Source organism: Sus scrofa, chromosome 10 (assembly GCF_054392235.1).
Source record: "Sus scrofa isolate SSC_HxYL_T2T_F1_AM1 chromosome 10, Sscrofa_HxYL_maternal_Yorkshire_Landrace_v2.0, whole genome shotgun sequence".
NCBI classification, from domain to species: domain Eukaryota; kingdom Metazoa; phylum Chordata; class Mammalia; order Artiodactyla; family Suidae; genus Sus; species Sus scrofa.
The window spans coordinates 17,108,579-17,132,414 of NC_139392.1; the positions used below are offsets into that span (position 1 = coordinate 17,108,579).

General features: G+C 47.9%; 1 protein-coding gene and 1 long non-coding RNA gene across 3 annotated transcripts in view; one reads left to right on the forward strand and one right to left on the reverse strand.

The window, feature by feature from the left end:
• ITPKB (inositol-trisphosphate 3-kinase B) overlaps positions 1-9,228 on the reverse strand; it is a 106,229-nt gene extending 97,001 nt beyond the window's left edge. Inside the window, exons 1-2 of one of the 2 annotated variants that reach the window (XM_084979198.1) lie at positions 8,949-9,228; positions 5,404-7,560 (exon numbers count right to left, since the gene is read on the reverse strand). In XM_084979198.1, the coding sequence (XP_084835324.1) occupies positions 5,404-7,353 (1,950 nt within the window). In that variant the 5' untranslated portion in view covers positions 7,354-7,560; positions 8,949-9,228. Of the gene's footprint in view, positions 1-5,403; positions 7,561-8,162; positions 8,286-8,948 lie in introns of those variants that run through there. The other variant, XM_084979199.1, reaches the window with a different exon arrangement.
• On the forward strand, positions 7,687-21,616 carry LOC146398833 (uncharacterized). Its single transcript, XR_014817456.1, has 2 exons — positions 7,687-7,999; positions 18,897-21,616. It is a non-coding gene; the product is annotated as an uncharacterized LOC146398833 (long non-coding RNA).
• Positions 21,617-23,836: the final 2,220 nt, after the last annotated feature.

Genomic DNA, 23,836 nt, shown 5'->3' on the forward strand with positions numbered 1-23,836 from the left:
AGAACCTACAGGCTCTTCCACGCCGAGGGTGTGTCCACAACACCGTTTAGAAGAGTTTGTGAATTGATCCCAAATCACCGATCACCTGACATCTACAAAGCTTTTTCAACCCAGATATAGCATTCTTTCCATTCAATTTTTTTAAATTCTAGCTTTTATATAATGAAGTTGAAGCCTGACACAGTAAAATAAACCTAAATACTGTTATCAGTGCTCCTAGGAATATAAATAAACTACTACAGAGAACTAATCCAATCTGTAACTACATTTAACAGGTACGTGCCAACAAAAATCAGAAAAGTGACTCGGTCGTAATTTGGAGCTAAAAACCAAAGTTCTGAAAACGATTTATGTCACACCTGAAATACACTTCTCTAAAAGCAGCAACCATCCAGTTTAATACTGTTTTCTCGCTAAACCTAAAAGCAAGATAAATCTTGAGCCGTGTTTTTGTGATACCTAAAACCAATCTCTTTTTCTCTATGTTCCACCTTTATGTGAAAGGATTTTAGGCTGGATGAATTACTTTTTTCCTTGATAAAAAGAGGTCTTAGAAATGACGGTTTGGCTCTGCATAGGTCAAGCCTTGGTTTCCAAACTCACCTACCCTTCAAGTAACAAAATGCATCTTTCAGGGTCCAGGATAACGTTTTGGCATCTACCTAGCAAAGTCTCTGCAATCAGTCTAATTGTTAATGAAAATCTTAGGTACTGCACTCCCCCCCGCCCCGCCGCCGCTTTCACCACAGCCCCAGCAACTCGGGATCCAAGCTGCATCTGCAACTTACACCACAGCTCACAACAACGCCGGATCCTTCACCCACTGAGCAAGGCCAGGGATCGAACCTGTATCCTCATGGATCCTAATCAGGTTCATTAACCGCTGAGCCATGAAGGGAACTCCCTGTACTGATTTACTTTGATGATGCTTTTTCAATGGGAAATTATAGCATCATTCTTCCGATAAAGAGAGAAAAGAGAGGCAGATCTATTAAAGGGTTTTAAGTAAAAGTACACCATTAAATGTGCCCAGTTTCAGACTCAAATGCCCGAGAGCCTTGCAAAAGAAATCTCATCACATTTCTGGACACCCCCATAGATACTTCAAAACACACCAGATTTTGAATTAAATATCTGGAATTACATAGTCCCAGGGACTTAGAACTAGACAGGCCCTGAGAGGGCTTTTTTTCCTTTTTTTTAATGGCCATACCTGCTGCAAATAGAAGTTCCCAGGCTACGGGGTGCATCAGAGCTGCAGCTGCCAGCCTACGCCACAGCCACAGCAGCATCACATCTGTGACCTACACCACAACTCACAGCAATGCCAGATCCTTAACCCACTGCCCCCGGCCAGGGATGGGACCGTCCTCCCTGCAGCTGCCGAGACACCATCAATCCAGTTGTGCCACAGCAGGAACTCCTAGATTCATTTTTTAAAAGTATTCTTCTAAGGCTTGTAAATTTTAATTGGATTTACTCCCACATAAAATTTTCACACTTTTAAAAACCACATAAAACAATTTAAAGTTGTCTGAATTTTTTACCATGCGTATGAGTTTTTTTTTTTTAACTTAAAAAGAAGACAACAAAACTATTAAATTTTTTTAAAAGACAATAACATTTAAAAAAAAAAAAAAAAAAAGGTAGGAGTCCAGCTGTGGCACAGGAGCTTAAGAATCCAACTTCAGGGGAGTTCCCGGCGTGGCGCAGTGGTTAACGAATCCGACTAGGAACCATGAGGTTGCGGGTTCGGTCCCTGCCCTTGCTCAGTGGGTTAACGATCTGGCGTTGCCGTGAGCTGTGGTGTAGGTTGCAGACGCGGCTCGGATCCTGCGTTGCTGTGGCTCTGGCGTAGGCTGGTGGCCACAGCTCCGATTAGACCCCTAGCCTGGGAACCTCCATATGCCGCAGGAGCGGCCCAAGAAATAGCAAAAAAAAAAAAAAGACAAGAATCCAACTTCAGTGGCTCAGGTTCTACCCAAGCCCCCTAGCTTAGCGCAGGCTTAAAGGATCCAGCGTTGCCACAGCTGTGGCATAGGTCACAACTGGGGCCTGGATGAAATCCCTGGCCCAGGAACTTGCATATGTCTTGGGTGCAGCCATTCTAAAAAAAAAGGAAAGAAAATCCTAATGACCCTTAAAAAATAGTAAGCACCAGGAAGACAAGGATTTTGTATTATACTTCCTTATACATCCCCCAGGGCCAGCATTTTATTTTGGTTTTTGTACATATAATTAATAGTACAATTTTGGAATAAATCAACAAAACTTACTCTTTAAAGTGAGATGCATGCTCGCTTTAATTCAGGACTTGAAATGTGTTTCAATAGCCCAGTTACTTGAACACAGAAGAACAGAGGAAAGTCAAGAACTGCTGAGGAATTTCTAGTTGTCTTAGAGAACAAAGGGGAGAACAGGGTTCCTCCTCCGTGCAACTCACTTCTGTTCAGATCTTGGAACACGGAAAGTATGAACATGCCCGAATGTAAAGCCACTGAACACAAGGCATGGAGACAACTACCTCTGAGCAAATTTCAAGCGTCTGATCCTTTATAAACAGACATGCCAGGTGCAAAAACTTGGAACATTCTATTTCAGGGACAGGCATATCTATCCGTCAGGCTCATCCGAAGCCTAAAGCCAAAGGAAAGGCTGGAAGCGCTTTGCAGGTTTCTGAGGATGTCTTTGCAGCTCAGACCTGACCCTCAGAAGCAAATGAGCAGAGCTGGCCTTCTCCCCGCCTTCCCGGTCAAAGAAAAGGTCTCTGCTAATTTGCATAATCTAAATGGCGAACGACGATTCCAAGTGCATTTCCAAACAACTCGCTATGCACTTAGTGTTTAACCACAGGGGAGTCTTCGCATTCCCCAGCCCTGCTCTGGGACTTCTCACAGTGATGAGCAAGCAGGGAACCCAGCAGCCAGGCTTCGGGGTTCTCCAGCTGTCACCTCTGCCTGTCACAACGTCACACACAGTCATCCCTCCGCAGGTACAGACAACTGCCGCACGAGGCATGGAGAAAGACAGAGCCACAGAAAATAACCTCTCAATATGGATCTGGGGGTCAGGGCTCAGTTGTGTGACCTTCTGGCTGTGTACTTTCCGACCTGCGTGTCTGAGTGAGGTGCTGGGAGTGGGTGTAGACAAGTGTGAGGACGTGTGCCCCTGAGGGCAGGGCAGTCGGGAGAAAAGGACCGAGCATTGGTACTGCAGAATCTCAGACAGTGCGGGCTCAAAACACTAAACCGCCCAGCAGAAAGGCCCTGTCAATCAAGATGTCTGGACTTCTGTTGACAAAGTATCAATCTCAGGTAACCAAGTGATTTGGGACCCAATGATGTTTCAGTGTCACAAATAAGGCTCCCCCATCACAATCTGTACAAGCAAAAGAAAGCTGAGCTTATCATGCAAGCACTCAACCAAAAGCTCAAAAGTCCCTAGGATCCCATAATTTCCAGTTGGTTACCCACCCTTCCCCCCAACACACACTCACTCCTATCAGCCTCACGTGATCCAGAGAGTGAGGCTGGCGGGGGATTTTTTCCCTGGCCCTACCCTGTGGGTGTCTGAAACCCTGTTTAAAGGACGGAGGGAGGCTCGACAACAGGCAGGCCTCCTTTCCATCTCTGGGCCCATTAGCTGACTTGAGAACACCACTCAACTCTCTGGTTTCCCAGCTGGCATCTCTCTGATTGATGGGGGAAAAAAAAAAAGATCACCTGTCATAATTTATCTCCCTTTTAACTCACTTCCAGACAACAGCCCTTTTCAAACACTGGGACACACAAACTGCTTTGAGAAGCAGCCAATAGGAGCTGCTAATCCACCACTAGAAAGGGCAAATGGAAAGTTGGAGAACAAGTTAAAGCAACTCAGCCGTGCCGGCTAAGCTCCAGGGTTTAAAAAGCCAAAGGATGGAGTGGAACAGCCACCATCTCATTCAGGAAGCCCCGAGGTGAGAGCAAGAAGGCGAGAAATCTGGACCTTAGCTTCAGTGAGAAGCATTTTCCACCTGCCTTTTACCACCAGCCCCTTCCCTCCATGGACCATCCCTCCTCTCCAGGACAGGTGTCCATGCCACGTGTCCCCAGAATGCCAGCCGACTGGAGCCAGATTTTGCATACGCATCTGCCTCCCCATCATCAGCAGAAAAGAAAGCAGAGTCTCATGAAAAGAAATGCCTGATCTTCAAAATTCAGACTGTGATTTCTCAAGTGGGAGTCTGAGAGACACAGGCTTCAGAGTCCAAAATACCTTCAAGCCAAGGGTAGGGGAGAAATAGAAAGCTGGCGTTTGCTGTCGTCTGAGTTATTGGGGGAAGGGTACTTGATCTTTAAGATCACATCGGAAGACTACCTGTGACAACAAAGCTCAGACTTTCCCCCAAGGTAGCACAGGAACCTCACACGCTGAACTAGGAAATTCCCCACACTCTGGAAAAGCTAAGAGAAAGTCCAGACCTTTTCAGAAATGCTAGCTTCAACTCTTAGGTCTTCTGTAAGATACTCTGATCCCCGTAGGTGTGCCAAGAGCCCAGGACTGAGATTAACTGCATACAGAAATAAACCCCTGCCTCCTGCCACAGCCAGAGCAAGTCAGCAGGGCGCTGATTCACAACAGATGCACTTGAAAAGGTACCTGCACCAGCCCCCCAAAATGTATCCATTAGCGGTGTCTACCCCAGGGAGAATACCCAGACACTTATCTCAGGGAATTCAACCTAATATTCTATTACCAAAGAAACCGCCTGCTTAGCTCAAAGCATGGTTTTCATTTTAATGCACACATCAAACTGTATCTTAAATATGCTGGCCCCACAGATATTGCAATGTTCTGACAACTTACCGAGGCCAGGTGGTTCTTCATTCAATAAACCCGCCACAAGCACATCTACGATTTCAGGGCCCTGTTACAGAATCACATCCACTTGCTTTCCTGGCCTATCACTCATAGAGGCTGAGTTAATTCAATGGTGTCCTTGTCCGGTTTTCCTCTGCCTAAATGAATCACGGCATTAAGTGTTTCACCTGATCAGACAAAAGCCACACTCAGCAGCTCTGTTCACTATCTTTGGAGATGAATCAGGAAGATGCTGGTAACGCTCAGGAACATCATCTTCCGAAGAAGTCAGTGGTGACTTACCAGAGGGCCCTTTAAACAATGGCCTTTAAGATGTACATGGAAATAATAACAGAAAGGACTCCAATTCAGGGTCCAAGCTCCAAAGCGCGTGGCCAGAGCACAGGCACCTCCCCAGCAAACACAGCTGGAGAGAATTATAAGTTGTGCCTGCCCTAAGGCCCTGGTCAGAGTCTTCCTGACTCAGTATGAAGCAAAAGAATAGGACACCTGGGTAGGCAAGCAGCACACATTCTAGAAAAACCTCAAGGCGAGACTTACCACTCGGGGCTTCTGCTGGTCCAGAGTATGCAGGAAGGGAGAGTTGGGGTCCAGGCAGCGCTCGGGGTCACTGGAGATGTCCTCCTCCGAGTCCTCATAGGAGGAGAAGCCAGTGGAGGAGGCAGAGGAAGAGGACAGCTTCCTGAGCGGCAGGCTGCCCCCGGGGCTTCTCTGCGCCTCCTCCAAAGCCCCGTCCTCCTGGGCACCAGTGTCTGTAATGATGACGGCAGGTATGGTGCTTCGGCTGCAGGCCTCTCCCCGGACAGGCCGGGCGTCCTGATCTGGGGAGAGCCGCTCCAGGCTGGGGTGAGCTGCTCTGTCCTGCGGCTGGCTTCCCCAAGTCCCCTCGGATCGCACCCCTGTGCCACACGTCCAGGCCAGACCTGCTTCTTCCATGGGGCCCAGACAAAGCCTAGGGCTCCCGGGGTGCACACCCATCCCATCGCCAAGAAGGCACTGAGGTTCTTTCAGATCTTTTGCTGCTTCCCAACAGGGCAAAGGTGTCAGCGTTCTGCCAGAGAGAATCCCCGCCTTGGCCTCCCGGGGCCCCAGCTGCACTGAGCGGCTACCCCCAAGCAAGCCCAGTGCCGGAGACCCTTCATCCACTCTGCTGGACAGTGGCCGTGGCTCCTCAGCCACTAGGGCTCCACTCAGGGTCCCCTCGGAGCCTACCGAGCCCAAGCCTCCTGGCTGCCTGAACCAGCTGGGGGCCTCAGGGGGCTCCAGTGGGCTCTGTGCATTCACAGTCCTCTCCACTGGCCTTTCGGCCGCTGCCGGCACCCCGGAGCCAGGCATACCACCGGGCAGATCTCCTTTCCCCACCTTTTCTGGGGGCTCTCCACTGTGGCGCCCGCCCCTCTCTGGGGCTGGGCTGGTCTCACTGCCCAGAGACTGCCCCTGCCTCTTGGCCAGGGCCTCTGGGGGGAACACACCCCTATGCTCAAGGGCCCCCTCAGACGGTTCCATGAGGGCAGAATCGTGTGGGTGGTGTGGTCCCATGGCTGTGGCTCTCCCTGCAACTTCTGTAGCCACTGCCAAGTTCACTCCCACCAGCCCCAATGAGGGAGCTTGGCAGCTGTGAATTCCCAAAGGAGGAGATACCCTCTTGTCAACTTCCATGGCAATGGGTGAGCCACAGTGGGGTCTGGCAGGGACCCCCTTCTCCATCCTCACCGAAGCGCCTGGACCCTGAGCCCCTGATCCTGACGGGGCAGCGGGGCTGGGGAAAGATGCCGGTCCATCTTTGTCCTTCGAGAGGCATAGGCTGGGCGCCCCTCCTCCTCTCCCAGAGTCGGCCTCTGAAGTCTCCGTACACTGATCCCCCCAGGACTTTGTCCTCCGTTCCTCGCTTTGTGCCAGGACCCTTCCTGGGGGCTGACTGACGCTGCGGAAAGGGCACGGGGAGGGCGAACGAGCCCTGCCCAAACGCGGGCTGCGGGGCGCTTGAGTGGCGGAGCTCTGCGCCTGGATGTGCGCCTCGAACATGCCCACTTTCTGGTTCACCTGCACGTTTTGCAGCTCACGCTGCAGGATTCGCAGCTTCCTCTTGGCCTCCTCTGGCCCGGGAGGGGAGAGGGTACCACGGGTGGTCACCACCTGCTGCTCGTCCCCTCTCAGGCGACCCGCCCAACTCGGGCTGCCCACGCTGCTGCCGCTGCCGCTGCCACTGCCGCTGCCGCTGCCACTACCACTATTCAGCCTGCGCCGGCCACTCCGCCAGCCCGGGGGGCTCCCGGGCTCCTCCGGCGACAAGGACTCGGCTGGGGGGAACAAGAAAGAGGAGCCGCTCCCGGGGCTGAAAACGCTGCCTGGGCTCAACACGGCCCTTCCCGGCGGCGGCGGCGGCGGGGGCGTCTCGCTGCTGCTGGGCCGAGGGCCGCCGCCGCTCTTCACCTGGTTGGCGCTATTCATGATCACCAGGCTGTTGAGTGCATAGCAGTACATAGCCATAGTACTGGGTCCGCCGCGCTGCCCGCCGCCGCCGCTCCCGTTCCGGCTCCGCCGCCGGCGTCTCCTCCTCCCGCAGCTCTCGGCTCAGCCCTGGAGGCCCCGCGGCCGCGGCTCCGCGCGCAGATGGGGTGGCATGGCCCGGGCAGCGGGCGGGGGGCAAGACCGCAGGCTCAGCCCCCGCCCAGAGCTCCATAAACAACAGCGCCGCTGCGGAGACACAAGGAGAAAAGTCAGGACCCCAGAGGGCGGGTGGTGGGGAACGGCTTGGGAACTAGGACGGCCCCGGCCCGCGGAACCCCCATCTGTCCGGAAGCGGGTGCCACTGGACGTCTCACTTCTAGGGGCTGTGCCGCCAGGCGAAGACACAACTCCACGGCCTCCGGCGCTAGCGCGGTTGCGGGTGTGCGTTTCCCGAGTGCGTTCCCACCCCTCGCCCCAGGCTGTGATGCGCCTGGAGGTCCCTTCAGATTCCAAATTCTAAGATTCGTCTCCAGAGCCAAGAGCACCGGCGGAGGATGCCGTACAACTACTTAATTCCTACGCGGGCTGCGTGCGGAGCGCGGCTCTTGCGACCTCTCTGAGAGTGAGGACTCCCCCCTTCACCACCACTGGGTCTCCTCGGCTTTGCAAACCCTGGTTCAATCAGGTATAACAGGGCAGCCCCCGCCCCTGGGCTTCGGGATCTCCCCGCTCCACTCTCTCTGGCCAACAAGGACCGACTCAGAGGAAACCTGAGCGGGACCTGCCTTCCCCGGCCGCTGCCTGCGCCCGGGTCTTGGAGGGGAACCTCTGCGTGGCCTGCCGTTTACCTTCCTGACCCTGGCCTTGGGGCTGTTTCCCTAGGCCTACGACGGCCTGGGCGAGCGGTGGGGCAGCAGCCAAGGCCTTTTCCAGCACTGGCCTTGTCGCCAGTCCCCAAACAAGTGTGTTTTGTGTGTGGGCGCGCCTGCGCGCGCTCGGGGCCGAGACGCTGCGCGTCCCCTGTACCGGAACCAATACTCGCCGCCCCCTGCCGTCGCCCCCCATGGAGGGGCGTGTGTGTGTGTGTGTGTGTGTGTGAGTGAGTGTGTGAGTGTGTGCGCGCGCCTGTGCGCGCGCGCCGGTACCGGGAGTCCGCGCTCCGCACGCCCTGTGCGGGAGGACGCTACTGCCTCTGCGGGCACCGGGACCCGCGCCCCCTCCGAGGGACTCTGCGATGTGCGCGGCTGCAGCCCTTCGGGGGCCCAGGCTCTGCAAACCTCCCGGGGCCCGGCTCTAAGCCCCTGGGCGGCGCAGCCGAGTACAAGGCTTCTCCGCATCCTGGGCAGCCTCGCCCGGCGGCCGGAGCCGGGGGACGCCTGCAGCGCGCCGGGGAGGCGGCGGGAAGTCAGTGGCCCGGAAGGCGAGCAGGAGAAACGCCGAAAACTTGTCTCTGGCTCCTGTGCTCACACCCCTACTCCACGCCACCGTCCCCAGTCAAAACCTCTTTGCCCGTCTCCCCGGCCCACTTCTCTGCGCTTTTTCAGAACCCGGAACCCTCAGATTCTCTCCCGAGCAGAGAGTGAGGGGAAACCGCGTTCGGAGGCGAGGGCCATTTAAAAAGCCGCCAAACTTACCTGCAATTTCTCAGATTCCCGGGTCCTGTGCAGACTACATGGCCCAGGGACGCAGACCGCGTAGGAAAAAGATGGCTTTAAAAGTTCAAAAAGCTCAGAAATGGTTTCCTGACTTCTTTTGGAAGACCAAAAAAATAGGAGTGGAAAAGAAGGCGGAAAGCTCCTCGGTAGGGGCCGGAGATCCGGGCGGTGGCGACGCCGGCCGGCCCTGCACGCCCTTCTGAGCCGCGGAGATACTACCCCTGTCAGTGTCTGCTCCAGGCCACTTCAGTGTTTGTTCAATGTGCGATTAAAAAAAAAAAAAAAAAAAAAAAAAGTTGGGGGGGTGGGGGAGAGGAGGGAGGAGGGAGAAAGGCGGGGGCTTGGGGGAGGAAAGCAGGAAGGAAGTTGTGAGCCTGTCTGGGGTTGAACTCAGCGGAACAAGTTTTTCTTTTCTTTTTTTTTTTTTTTTTTTTTTTTTTTTCTATTGCTTGGCAAGACCGAGGGAGGGAAACACTTAAAAAAAAAAAAAAAGTTTCCATTGTTAGCTAACAAAAAAAGAAAACCTTTTAACTTCTGCGGGTTAAAGATACACGATCCATTTTCCACCCCTCCAGCGAGCCTCGCTGGTGGCTAGCTTTATGAAACTTTTTTTGAAACATGTTTTTAATAAAGTTTGAGTGTGCATTTTAAGCAAAGCAAATCATGGGGGCCTGTTTAGCATTTAAAACGAACTAAAGCCCTATATAAACTGTTTGTGTCCTTGTACACAAATATGCAAATTCGAATAAGGTACTTTGTGGGCACCTCCGTTGCAGTTGCACATTTTAAATGCATCACGGTCGTATTTTGGAAGGCAGGTTGGGCTGTGAGCTGTTGATAGTTTTGCAGTGCAATTGCTAGTTGAATAAACACGCCTTTGCATTGCACATGTTTTTTATTACTAAATGCACACAGCAAATGTGACATTGGCATGTTTTTGCACTTAATTCTCCAAGTTATTTTAAGAAAAATAATAGGCCTGGAACTAAGAAGGCTGGGGACCCTTTGCTCAGTCTCCTGCAGCTGGATCATTTTCAAGAGACTTTTTCCTCCATCATCAGCAAATACCTCTGGGCAAGGATCTTACCCCATTTAAGCTCTGATGCTGCAAGTGTGTTTTGCATAATTCCCTAAACCCTAAACTATAGCATTTAGTGGAAAGAGGGAAAATACAGCTGCCAGGCTCAAGAAATGTAAAACTCTAAAGCCCAGCATCAGTCCTTATGTTCCTATTAACCAGAGTTTAGTTGGAAATTTTGACTCTGCTCTTGCTTGTTTGTAACAATGCTGTTTAAGTGAGCAAAGCAACCTGCTGCTCCCTCAGGAAAAAACTCATTTAAATCTGAAACCAAGACATCTTCTAGCCAAGAATTCCCTGGAATCAGACACTGTTGAGTCCTGTCTGTTTTTATGTTTTTAACATGCTATGTTAAAAGGATTGGGTCTAATTCCTCTTCTCCCCCCCCCCCCCCCATGGGGCTAAGTAAAAAGAGCCTAGAGTTTATTCAGATATTGCCTCAGGACCTGGGCAATTGCTATGGCAGAGAAGTCAGCCCTATCCTTGCCCCTAATTCAGTGCCCTAGTGGCAAGAAACAGGAGCTGCCAGTTCTCGAGAGACCCACTCCAGGGAGTTTATTTCTGACTATCACAGGAGATACAAACACCCACATCAGGTGTCATGGTAGAAACAACTGAAGGGCTGAGTGATACATACGGTGAACACAGAAACTTAGCTTCCCAGCCTCTGGGAAATCTCACTGTCACCTCATAGCTAGACTTCACAGGCCTTCCCTAGAATTGAGAAATTCAGGTTTCCCTGAATGTAGAGTCAGCCTGAAGAATTTTGCTCAGAACGTAGTCAGCAACTGGTCAGGTTGTGGCATGCAGAAGGGATTCCTGCCTGGGACTGGAGGTAGAGCTAGATAATTCTACCAGTCTAAAATTCTAACTGTGCTATCCAGGACAGCAAGGAGGGGGGAGAAGATGGAGAAAAATCCATATCTGGGATCCCACATGGCTGGCTAACCTCTTGAAACAGAATCTAGTCACCTTCCCAGATTTTTTTTTTAATCACATCTGTAGTTTTATAATGATCATAACAATCTAATTTCACAGGATTTCCATCCCACAGCCCAAGCACATCCCCCCACCCCCCAAACTGTCTCCTCCAGAGACCATAAGTTTTTCCATGTCTGTGAGTCAGTATCTGTTCTGCAAGGAAGTTCATTGTGTCCTTTTTTCATATTCCACATGTCAGTAAAAGCATTTGATGTTGGTGTCTCATTGTATGGCTGACTTCACTTAGCGTGATAATTTCTGGGTCCATCCATGTTGCAAAAAATGCCGGTATTTCATTCCTTTTAATGGCTGAGTAATATTCCATTGTGTATGTGTATATGTACCACATCTTCTTGATCCACTCCTCCGTCGATGGACATTCAGGTTGTTTCCATGTCTTGGCTATTGCAAATAGTGCTGCAATGAACATCGGAATACATGTATCTTTGCGAGTCGTGGTTTTCTCTGGATAGATGCCCAGGAGTGGGATTGATGGATCAAATGGTACTTCTAGTTTTAGTTTTCTGAGGAATCTCTATACTGTTTTCCACAGTGGTTGCACCAATTTACAATCCCACCAACGGTGTTCCTTTTTCTCTACACCCTCTCCAGCACTTGTTGTTTGTAGACTTTTTGATGATGGCCATTCTGGCTGGTATAATGTGGTACTTCATCATGGCTTTGATTTGCATTTCTCTAATGATGAGTGATGTTGAACATCCTTTCATGTGTTTCTCGGCCATCTGTATGTCTTCTTTGGAGAATTGTCTGTTTAGATCTTCTGCCCATTTTTTGGTGGGGTGTTTGGTTTTTTTGGTATGGAGCTGCAGAAGTTGTTTATAAATTTTGGAGATTAATCCCTTGTCAGTTGATTCACTTGCAAAGATTTTCTCCCATTCTGTGGGTTGTCTTTTTGTGTTGTTTAGGGTTTCCTTTGCTGTGCAGAAACTTTTAAGTTTGATTAGGTCCCATTTGTTTATGTTTGTTTTTATTGTCAATACTCTAAGAGGTGGATCTGAGAAGATGTTGCTGTTGTTTATGTCAGAGAGTGTTTGGCCTATGTTTTCCTCTAAGAGTTTTATAGTGTCTGGTCTTATAGCTAGGTCTTTAATCCATTTGGAGTTTATTTTTGTGTCTGGTGTTAGGGAGTGTTCTAATTTCATTCTTTTCCATGTGGCTGTCCAGTTTTCCCAGCACCACTTATTGAACAAGCTGTCTTTTCTCCATTGTATATCCTTGCCTCCTTTGTCATAGATGAGGTGGCTGTAGGTGTGTGGGTTTAATTCTGGGCTTTCTATCCTGTTCCACTGATCTATATTTCTGTCTTCACGCCAGTACCATACAGTTTTGATGATTGTTGCTTTGTAGTATTGTCTGCACCTTCCCTGATTTTAAATGAACAACAAAAAATTATACAGCACTTATGATTATCCAGATACTGTTCTATGAGTGCTATAATACTTACACATTTCAATCCTTAAAACAGCCTGAGGAGATACATACTATTATTATCCATATTTTATAGATGAAAAATTAAAGCATGAAGTAATATTTTGCAACATTTATTCAGTATTGTACTGGAAGTCCTAGTCAGAGCAATTACATGAGAAAAAGAAAAGGCATCCAGATTGGAAAGGAAGAAGTAAAACTATATTTACTGACAATATGATTGCCTATATAGACTATCCTATGGAAAACTAATAAGTAAGTCTAGCAAGTATAGTAGTGGCTTGGGCTACTGTATCCACTACTGCTACATAGACTGAGGGACTTAGACAACATACATTAATTATCTCACAATTCTGGAGGCAAAAAGTCTGAGATAGATGTGTCAGAAGGTTTGGTTTCTTATAAGACCACTCTCCTTGGCTTTTTTTGTTTTGTTTTGTTAGGGCCACACCCACAGCATATGCAAGTTCCCGGGCAAGAGGCTGAATTGGAGCTGCAGCTGATGGCTTACACCACAGCCACAGCAACGCAGGATTTGAGCTTCATCTGCAACCTACGCCATAGCTTGCAACACCATATCCTTAACCCACTGATGGAGGCCAGGATTTGAACCTGCATCCTCATGGATATTGGTTGGGTTTGTAACCCACTGAGCCACAGTGGGAACTCCTGCAGATTCACTATCTTGATTGTAGTGAAATACAGACATTGATGAAAACTTATCAGATTGCATGTTATTGTACTGTATGTCAATTATGACTTAATAAAAGCATTAAAAGATAGCCATGGACAGAATACAGGCTTTGATAAGGATGTTATGGGCCCCTACCCTAGTGCCAAACACAACACCTGACACATAATATTCCTTCTGGATGAAATATGAAATCATTCATTCAGTGATTCACTCATGAACTTCATGGAATAACTCTGTGTTCCCATCATACACAACTCTGTTAAATTACTGGCTGCACTATAAAAACTTCAGTCTTCCTTTGTTCCCTACTAGATGGTGAGCTCTTCAAGGGAAGGACTCTGATTTATTTTTCTTAGCCTTAGGTTTTAATCCCACACAGAATGGAGCTATATATGTTTATTAAATTAAAAAAAAAAAAAAAGGAGTTGTTGTTGTGGCTCAGCAGTAACGAAACCAACTAGTATCCATGAGGACTCGGGTTCGATCCCTGGCTTCACAATGGGTTAAGGATCCAGCATTGCCATGAGCTGAGGTGTAGGTCGCAGATGTGGCTCAGATCTGGCATTGCTGTGGCTGTGGTGTAGGCCGGCAGATGCAGCTCCGATTCGACCCCTAGCCGGGGAACTTCCGTATGCCACAGGTGCTGCCCTAAAAGGATTAAAAAAAAAAAAAAAAAAAAAAAAGGACGGACAAATCAAGCAATTCAATCAAGCAATCAAATCACTATGCAAAAGGACCAAGGAATCAGAGCCTTCAGGAAGGCTGCTCCCTCCTATTTCCCAGGCGGAAGGAAGTACTTTCCACCACCATGCTTGTCTCCACCACCATGCTTGTCTCCGCTACCTGCCTCCTATACTTTTTGTTGTTGTTGTTGTCTTTTTAGGGCCACACCAGCAGCATATGGAAGTTCCCAGGCTAGGGGTTGAATCGGAGCTACAGCTAGCTGCTGGCCTACACCACAGCCACAGCAACGCAGGATCCTTAATCCACTGAGCAAGGCCAGGAATTGAACTTGCATCCCCACGGATGAGTTCTTAAGTTCTTAACCCACTGAGACACAATGGGAACTCCTCTTTGCTCTGTCTGGAGAAACTCTGCTGTCTAATGACATCTAGACGGTAGATGGTTCTGCCCACGTACAGGCACATAAAACCACATGGGAGATGCCTGTTCCCAGCCTGCATGCCTTCCAAGTGAACCTGCCTGCCTGTTCCTGATTAGAAATGCTGGGTTATCAAAGGGCCACGGTTAGACCACGCTGGAGAAGTGTCCTCGAGACAGCTAATCCACAGGCTGGCTGATGATCCGGCATGAAAATATGGGATGATCAGTTGGATTCCTCCCACAGGCTTGGAATCCTTATTTAGGAACTGAGGTAAACTTGGGGCTTATGAAACATGTACAAGAGCCATAAAGGAGAACCCAGGAATGAGAAACAGATTTCTGGGTTGGTAGATTGGCGACTGCAGAACGGGGGTGTTCCGCACAAGAGAAACCACGCCTCCTGATGAAAGCCAGGGACAGGGAAAGGCAGGGTGTCCTCTCAGGGCTGGTGGCTCCCGGGACCCCATGCCCATGAGGTGGGCAGGTTCTGTGTCTGCCCTGAAATTCGTGAATAGCTGGGGCATTTCTGTGAGCAACTCCGCCCTCCCCCAGCCACTTTGCCTTACCCATGAATCTTTATTCATTTAAAAACACTATTTTTTAAAAAAGACATACACAGAGCCTTGCTGCCCTCTGCCACTACTCATAGGTGACAGAATCTAGAAGAGCAACATGCAAATCGCACGTGCGGTGATTCTAGGTTGATATAAAGAAGAAAAAGTTGGGAGTTCCCGCTGTGACACAGCAGGTTAAGAACCTAACTAGTATCCATGAGGATGCAGGTTCAATCCCTGGCCTTGCTCAGTGGGTTTGGGATCTGGCATTGCTGTGAGCTTCGGTGTAGGTCACAGATGCCGTTCGGATCCCGCTTTGCTGTGGCTGTGGCGAGGGCAGCAGCAGCAGCTCAGATTTGACCCCTAGGCCAGGAACTTCCATATGCCGCAGGTGTGGCCGTATGAAAAAGAAGAAGAGGAAGAAAGAGTTCGTCCTAATCCCCGACACCTGCCCATCCTAGTTGAAGACCTTCCTGGGCACAGCCCTTAGCATTGAGGCTTCCCCATGTTCTGACAGCTTATTCTTCATTTCTTCCATTCATTCATAAGTTACTAAACACCCTCACTACAACCTGTTGACATCTGCTCCCTTTGTCTCCTTCTCTTCGAAGCAGAGGATAAAGGTGCCCCACTTCCATTTGCACCTGCAGGGCCTAATGTAGAGAAGGTAATTAACTGATCCCTGTTTGTTGAATGCTCAGCGTCTCTACCTGAGGCAGGGGCAAGAAGGAGAAGGATTTTTCTCGCTTCTATTCCAAGGTGGTGCCAGAAAGGGAAAACCCGACTGACTGGAAATAATCCTGTGTAAGATGCTTACAGGTAAACCCTATTTACGTGTGGAGCAATTATCTAGCTTCAAATGGACTTTTCAACCGCTTGAGTAATAGATTTCTGCCCAGTTGGATGGGCTCTGTTGCAAATCTGATTCAGGCATGGACATGCAAAAGCTGTGGATCAGCCATGATCTAAGCCAGGGGGTTATATATATAAATATATATTTTTGTCATTGTCTGCAAACAACGATGAGCTGATAAGAGATAGATGGAAAAGATGTGCTCCTGCTTTTCATATCTAAATGTGAACTTAGCCAGCCCAAGCGCTCCAGTGGAAATACACTGTCAAGACAGCATTTCAATTTAAACCAAGTCCATTGCTATCAGTTCAAGATATTGGCTCTCTGGTGTTGCACCACATACACTCCTTCTCCAGGATCCCCTCCCGCTCACTGGGCCTGCGTGTGACAGAGGAGGCTGCTCTGATTCGAGAGCTTAAAGAGTGAAAGGGTGAGTGGGGGCAGCCTGTGCCTCCTTCTCTGAATAACTGGATTTGTGTGGTATCTTTGGACCCCCACCCCACCCCCAGCAAAAGGAGGTGGTAAGACATGGAGGACATGCAAGTGACGTGAAATTTACAAGACATTTTCTTAGCTGGTTGGGATATATTCTGCCTTGGTTTGAGTGGTCTCAATCAGCAAGTCCAAGATGGGTGGGAGAGGGCCTTTGAGTCAAACTGGTCCCACCATTTAATATTTTAGGAACAGGAAGGAAGTGTAACGTTTACCTACAGAGTCTTTAAGGTCAGAGTCTCAGAAAACATCCCCATGTAATGTTCGAATACAAAACAGACAGCAATCTCCAGCAGAAAGAGGAAGTTTTGAGGCCTCCCCTTTCTCCTGTCCCTCACAATGAAGGAACGGTATTGGCAATGTGAGATCATATCTCTAGTGCTCTCAAACCACCTCCATCCACACTCGAGGTATCTACAGAGCTTCCCCTGTATGCCTGCGAATGCAGCCTTGTTTAGCTCTGCTTTGACCTGTGGGTACCTTGTTTCCACCTTGGGGATTATTACTAATGCCATTCATTCGCTCATCAAACCGTTCTCAAGTTTTCCAGGAGCGGAAGAGAAGGACAGGAAGAGGGATATGAAGAAGCCTAGGGAGTTCTGCAGAGAACGCACAGACCAGGAGGGGAGTCAAGCTTTGAAACAATGATAAATCGGTGCCAGGTGTGGTTGGTATCCCAGCATTGAAGGTACAAGGGGAGCACGGCGGCCAGCTGTGCAGCTGAGAATAATAATATCATTTTCGTAAGGTCGGAAGATGCATTAGATGATGTGGACAAAATACTTAAAAATAGAGACTGATCAGAGTTCTTATTGTGACTCAGCAGGTTAAGAACCCAGCTAGTGTCCATGAGGACGAGGGTCCATCTCACAGCAACACCAGATCCCCAACCCACTGAGCAAGGCCAGGGATTGAATCTGTGTCCTCATGGATAGTAGTCAGATTTGTTTCTGCTGCGTCACAACAGGAACTTCTATTAGGCATTAGATTGTAAAGCTCAAAATGCACTTCCTCTAGAATCTTAGGGATTCTACCCCTGGTTATATTTCCTACAGCTACTATTGCAAATGCACTAGGAGACAAGCACAAGAATGTTCATAACAGCATTGCTCAGGATAGAAAAAAAACTGGAAACAATCTGTCAATTACCAAGAGAATGGGTTCATTGTAGTATATTCATAAAATTGAATACTTTTCCACGGTAAAGATAAACCACAGCTCCACACACCAATGCGACCAAATCTTAAGAAACATACTGCCTATTTCATGTTATAAAAGCAATTGTGGGAGTTCCCCTCGTGGCTCAGTGGTTAACGAATCCAACGAGGAACCATGAGGTTATGGGTTCGATCCCTGGCCTTGCTCAGTGGGTTAAGGATCCAGCGTTGCCGTGAGCTGTGGCATAGGTTGTAGACGCGGCTCAGATCCCGCATTGCTGTGGCTCTGGTGTAGGCCGGTGGCTACGGCTCCAATTCGACCCCTAGCCTGGGAACCGCCATATGCCACGGGAGCGGCCCAAGAAATAGCAAAAAGACCAAAAAACAAAAACAAAAACAAAAAAACAAAAGCAATTGTGTTAAGAGTTCCTGTTGTGGCTCAGCGGGTTAAGAACCTGTTGTGGCTCAGCGGGTTAAGAACCTGTTGAGTATCCATGAGGATTCAGGTTTGATCCCTGGCCCTGCCCAGTGGGTTAAGAATCCGGTGTTGCCATTAACTGCGGTGTAGGTCACAGATGAGGCTCAGATCTGGCATTGCTGTGGCTGTGGTGTAGGCCGGCAGCTGCAGCTCCGATTCCATCCTTAGCCTGGGAACTTCCATATGTCAGAGTGAGGCCCTGAAAGAAAACAAAAAACCCCAAACAATTATGTGATATATTACTTAAGGAAAATTTCATGGTAAATCTATAAAGAAGAATTAGGATAGTAGTTTTCTCTGAGGCTTGTAGGGGAAGCTCAGCTTGAGAAGGTGCCCAAAGGGAGCTTCACTAGTAAGAGTAATATACCTGTTATGAGGTTGTGTATGAACTCATGCATGTTGATTTTATAATGATTTATGATATATGGATTATGCATATTCTTTAGTAGCTATCACTATTTCATAAAATAAACACAATTTTAGATATTTAAAAAAATTAATTTATCAAAAAACTGCATTGATGTATAGTTGACTTACAATATTATATTAGTTTCAGAAGTATAGCTTAGTGAGTCAGCATTTTTATAGATTATGCTCCATTAAAAGTTATAACAGGGGAGTTCCCATTGTGGCACAGCCGAAGCGAATCTGACTAGCAACCTCGAGGATGCAGGTTCGATTCCTCAGTGGGTCAGGGATCTGGTGTTGCCATGAGCTGTGGTGTAGGTCACAGACATGGCTCGCATCCCCCGTTACTGTGGCTGTGGTGACTGTGGCAGCTGCAGCTCCGATTTTTGTCCCCTAGCCTGGGAACCTCCATATGCTGTGGGTGGGGCTCTAAAAGGCAAACATAATTAAGTAAATAATTAAAATCATTTATTAAAAGAAAGTTATAACAAGGTAATGGAAAGTTCCCTGTGCTATCCTTGCTGCTTATCTATTTTATACAAGGGTGTTTGTATCTCTTAATTCCCTTCCCCTAAATTGTCTGTTCCTCCTTGTCTCTTACTTTTGGTAACTACTAGTTTGTCCTCTACATCCGTGAGTTTCTGTTTTGCATATACATTCATTTGTACTATTTTTTTAGATTCCACATACATGAACATCATGCATTTGCTGGGCCAGACTTGGGTCACTTGCTTGCATCGTCCTGCCTGTCTCCATGGAACACCTTCCCCAAAGTCAGATGGTTCCTCCTGCCTGAAGAAGGAAGGGATGCGATGCTGGGGATACAGACACCATCAAGCCCCACCTCACCTTCCATTCTTCTCTCCTGACCCGGAAAGAATCAGGACCTCCCTGTCGGTACTCCCATAACTTTTATTTCTTCCTGTGTTGCACCGCTTCTCAGGGTGTGCTCTAGGCGCATGCCCAGTCCTGCCAGGCCCTCCTGGTGGAGCTGGTCTCACCTCTGTTGGCATTGCAGTGCCTAGCTCATGCCTGGCGCATACTGGATGCTTGAGAGCTGGCGTTCATTTGGGCTTTATTACATGTTAGGCACTGTCCAACGTTCTAGATGAATTCATTTACTCTCTGCAGAAACACTATGAGGTCGATAGTCTTATCCCCTAAATCAATATTTATTGAATAAGATAATAAAGATAAGCCATGGTTTAAAGAAATTACATACTGAACCCCATCAGAGAGCTCAAGGGCTGTCCATCACCACTGGAAGCCCGGGATGCAGTCAAAGGCATCGATTGTTTTATGGGTACTTCCCTGAAGGTAGCCAGTCTGACTGCATAGCAAGGGTGGAATGACCTCCACCAAATCGGCTGGGCCGTTGCCAGCGACGCGGGCCTGGAGACAGAGGGCACCCTGCCAGTCACTCCCTGCCACCCCCCGCTCCCCTGTAACATCATAAAATATCTGGGTTCCCCGTGAGGACGGCAAACAAAAGAACAACTGCCTTTTGCAATAAGTAACCCTGATGCTGGACGTCGCCCAAGACACACAGAAGGAATCCCTCTGGCAGATAAATTGTGGAGTTGCTGAGCCAGAGGGACCTTAAACATCATCTAAGACTATGCTTTTGTTTTTAAGATGAGGAAACAGAGGCCTGCAGAGGTTAAAGAAATTGTCCAAGGTCACACAGCTAGTTAGGATCAAAACTAGAAAATGGAAGGAGAACCCAGGTCACTTTCTGTGTCGTCTGACTTTCACATGTGCTGACTCTTTCCTCAGATGATTTCCAGCTCAACTTTTTTATTGTCTTGTCTTGTCTTGTCTTGTCTTGTCTTGTCTTTTTAGGGCCGCTCCCTTGGCATATGGAGGTTCCCAGACTAGGGGTCGAATCAGAGCAGCAGCTACCAGTCCACACCACCGCCACAGCAACTGGGGATCCAAGCTGCGTCTGCGACCTACATCACAACTCATGGCAACGCCGGATGCTTAACCCACTGAGCAAGGGCAGGGATTGAATCCACATCCTCATGAATCCTAGTCAGGTTTGTTACTGTTGAACCACGACAGGACCTCCTACAGCCCCAACTTTAATACTTGAAAGCCATCTCTGAACATGCCCTGAACGTGCTCTAAATGTGCTCTGAGAGCCTCAGTTTGGGGCTAATCTGAGGTGGGAGGCCCAGGACATAGCTCTGTTGCCTGGAACCTTCCATGTTTGGAATTGGCCAGGTCTTGGTCCCATCAGAGAAGTCCTCCAGGGCTGGATGGCCAAGGGCCTTGATTTCTTGTTCTGATCTGCAGGACAAATAGTCCTCTGAGGAGTCTTTCCCTTCTGTGGCCACCATGAGCCGACCCTGCTTTTTCTGACACCTCCCCTCCCCTGCTTCTGGATTTCCGGCTGCTGGCGTGGACTTTTCCAACCTCGAGCTGAGGTTTAGCTCCATGACTGGGGAGTTTATAGCCTGATTCAGTGCAGCTGCTATCTCTTGTTCTGAGATTTGGGGCAAGGTCTGATCAGGCTATCTGCTCCTCTTGGGTGCAAATTTCCAAACACCCCAAACACCATCCATCTCCATAGTAACAGACTCACCCCAGTGTATGTGGGGCTTAGGGCAAGAGACAGAGGGAGCCCTGCATACATCATGTCTAAATAGTAAGAAGCAATGCAGCAAACCTGTAAATTTATCTTTCTAACAAAAACGTTTTAAAATATGTGTAAAGCCGAGTTCCTGTTGTGGCTCAGTGGTTAATGAATCTGACTAGCATCCATGAGGACGTGGGTTCAATCCCTGGCCTCGCTCAGTGGGTTAAGGATATGGCCTTGCCAGGAGCTGTGGTGTAGCTCGGATCCCACGTTGCCGTGGCTGTGGCGTAGGTCAGTGGTTACAGCTCCGATTTGACCCCTAGCCTGAGAACCTCCAGGGTGCAGCTTGAAAAAGCAAAAAAATAAAATAAAATGTGTGTGAAGCTATGACTTTTATATGATTGCAAATCAACAAAATCTCAAAGACATCGAAATTTTACTATTAAAGGACATGCCTGGTCATCATTTGATGAACTGGCAATATCTAGATGAGTAATGAAATTAAGACATTCATAATTTACATTACAAAATTAAGACATATGTAATTTACATATTATCATAATATTTATTCCATAAAATTATTTTTTCTTATCTTTGTTTCAGCAACATTATTAATTATATTATGGTAGTAAAAGATGTTTGCACAATTTGTTTTCCATGAGCAGTAATGATCTAAAGAGTTAAATAATGAAAGCAATCATATTCAAAGTACACATTAAAAATATTTTCACAAAAATCTGAAGAAAATGTAATTAAACTTATACATCCTTTTTCAAAGTATTTCAATGTATATATTAAAATTAAAGCCAAATTAAAAATTATGATTAATGAATATAAACACTTTTATCAAAACTATTTAAAGATGAAATTTTAAATTTACTGCAAGTTTAATTAAATCATATTACATCTTTTTATTTTATTTTATTTTTTTCTTTTTACAGCCTCATCTGCGGCATATGGATATTCCCAGGGTAGGGGTGGAATCGGAGCTGCAGCTGCTGGCCTACACCACAGCCATAGCAATGCCAGATCCAAGTTGTATCTGCAAACTACACCTCAGCTTGTGGCAATGCTGGATCCTTAACCCACTGAGCAAGGCCAGGGTTTGAACCTGCATCCTCATGGACATTATGTAGGTTCCTAACCAGCTGAGCCACAGTGGGAATGCCATCCTAGAGTGTTTTTAAATAAAATGTGCCTTGCTTGGTACACAGTCCCTGGCACTTACTCTTTGCCCCAGATTCTAGAAGACTGGAATTTCCAGGAGAAAATTCTCCAGAACAGAAGCTCCAGGAGTTCTGCCACTCTGTCAACCTTCCCCCATCTTCCCTCCCTTTCCTTTTTGCTTCTGTCCTTTGGGACTTAGCATCAAAGCCTGCCCTGGCTGGCGGTGTGACCTTTAGAAAGCTCCTCCGTGCCTCCAGGTCTGCATTGACAGAGTGGGGTTGCTCGTGCCCAGCACAAGCACGGAACTGCTGTCACACTGAGTGACATCCTCTCTGCCCCGTGCTGAGTGGCGAGCTGAGCGGAATACTCTGTTGGGACATTTTCATAGTCATCGCTCTTGTTATTGTGGCAGGAGGATTTGACACACCCCTTCACACCCTCCATCAAAAAAACTTCTTTGAACTTGGAACCCTTCCCAGGGTAGCAAAGCAAGGCGTCATTAAAGATAAATGTTGCTCTTTTATGACCCAGGTAGGCCCCTGGGTGGAGCAAAAAGAAACAGAAGCTGTTGGGACACTCTTGGCCAGCAGAGTAGATGCTGGGGATTCTAGGGGATTGAGCCCCAGCGACTATTAGTTTTTTCTCCTTTCTTGCTTTGCTCTCTGTATGAGTCAGGGTTCTCTAGAGAAACAGAATTAATAGGAGAATTTTTAACATATAGTAGAATACATAAAGTATTATACAATATTATATAATAGAATATATTACATATATATAGAGAGATTATTTAGTATAAGGAATTGGCTCCTGTCATTATGGAGGCTGAGAAGTTCCAAGGCCTGCAGTCAGTAAGCTGGAGACCCAGGGGAACCAGTGGTAGAGTTCCATCCAAGTCTGAAGGCTGCAAAGCAGGAGAGCTGATGGTTGCTTCATTTTGAATCCAAGTCCAAAAGGACCAGAAGACCAATGTCTCAGCTCAAAGACAGTCAGGCAGAGAGGCAGTTGGACACAACCAGCTCAGCTTTTATTCTATTCAGGCCATCAACAGATTAGACCAGGCCCACCCACAATCTGCTTTACTCAGTCTGCTGGTTCAGATGTTAATTTCCTCCAGAAGCACCTGCACAGACACACCCGGCATAATGTTTAACCAAATATCTGGACACTCAATGGCCCAGTCAAACTGATTCATAACATTAACCATCACATTCTCTCTGCTTCCTGAAACTACCTCCTAAATAAACCACATACAGGCCATACTTCAAGAGTCAGGCCAACTCAAACTAAAACAACAGGATTTTTATTAACACTGATGTTGGATAAGACATATACAAGTCTTGCAGGGTAATAGTTCTCTGCTGTGTGGAATAGCCTACACATTGCAAATTATCTAATATTTCTGGCACCTGCAAAATAAATGTCAGTAACACTTAACATCCCCAAGCACTATGGCAACTAAAAGGGCCTCATACATTTCCAAAATGGCCCAAGGGACCGTATTACCCATGTATTCCCACAAATTGAGAACCATTTGTCTAGAGAAAGTAAGCTTCAGGCATGGCTTGCCCAGGACTCTACCAATGTTTTCCACTATTTTCTCAGCTCTGCCCTTCTCCGTGTGCCACCTTAATCCTCAGTCTGTCCCTACCTTTTGGAATAAAGTTCACTGCAGCTGTTTCAAGAATATATCTACACTGAATTTCCTGTTGTGGCTCAGTGGTTAATGAACCCAACTAGTATCCATGAGGACGTGGGTTCAATCCCTGGTCTCGCTCAGTGGGTTAAGGATCTTGTGTTGCTGTGAGCTGGGGTGTAAGTTACAGATGTGGCTCGGATCCCATGTTGCTGCGGCTATGGAGTAGGCCAGCAGC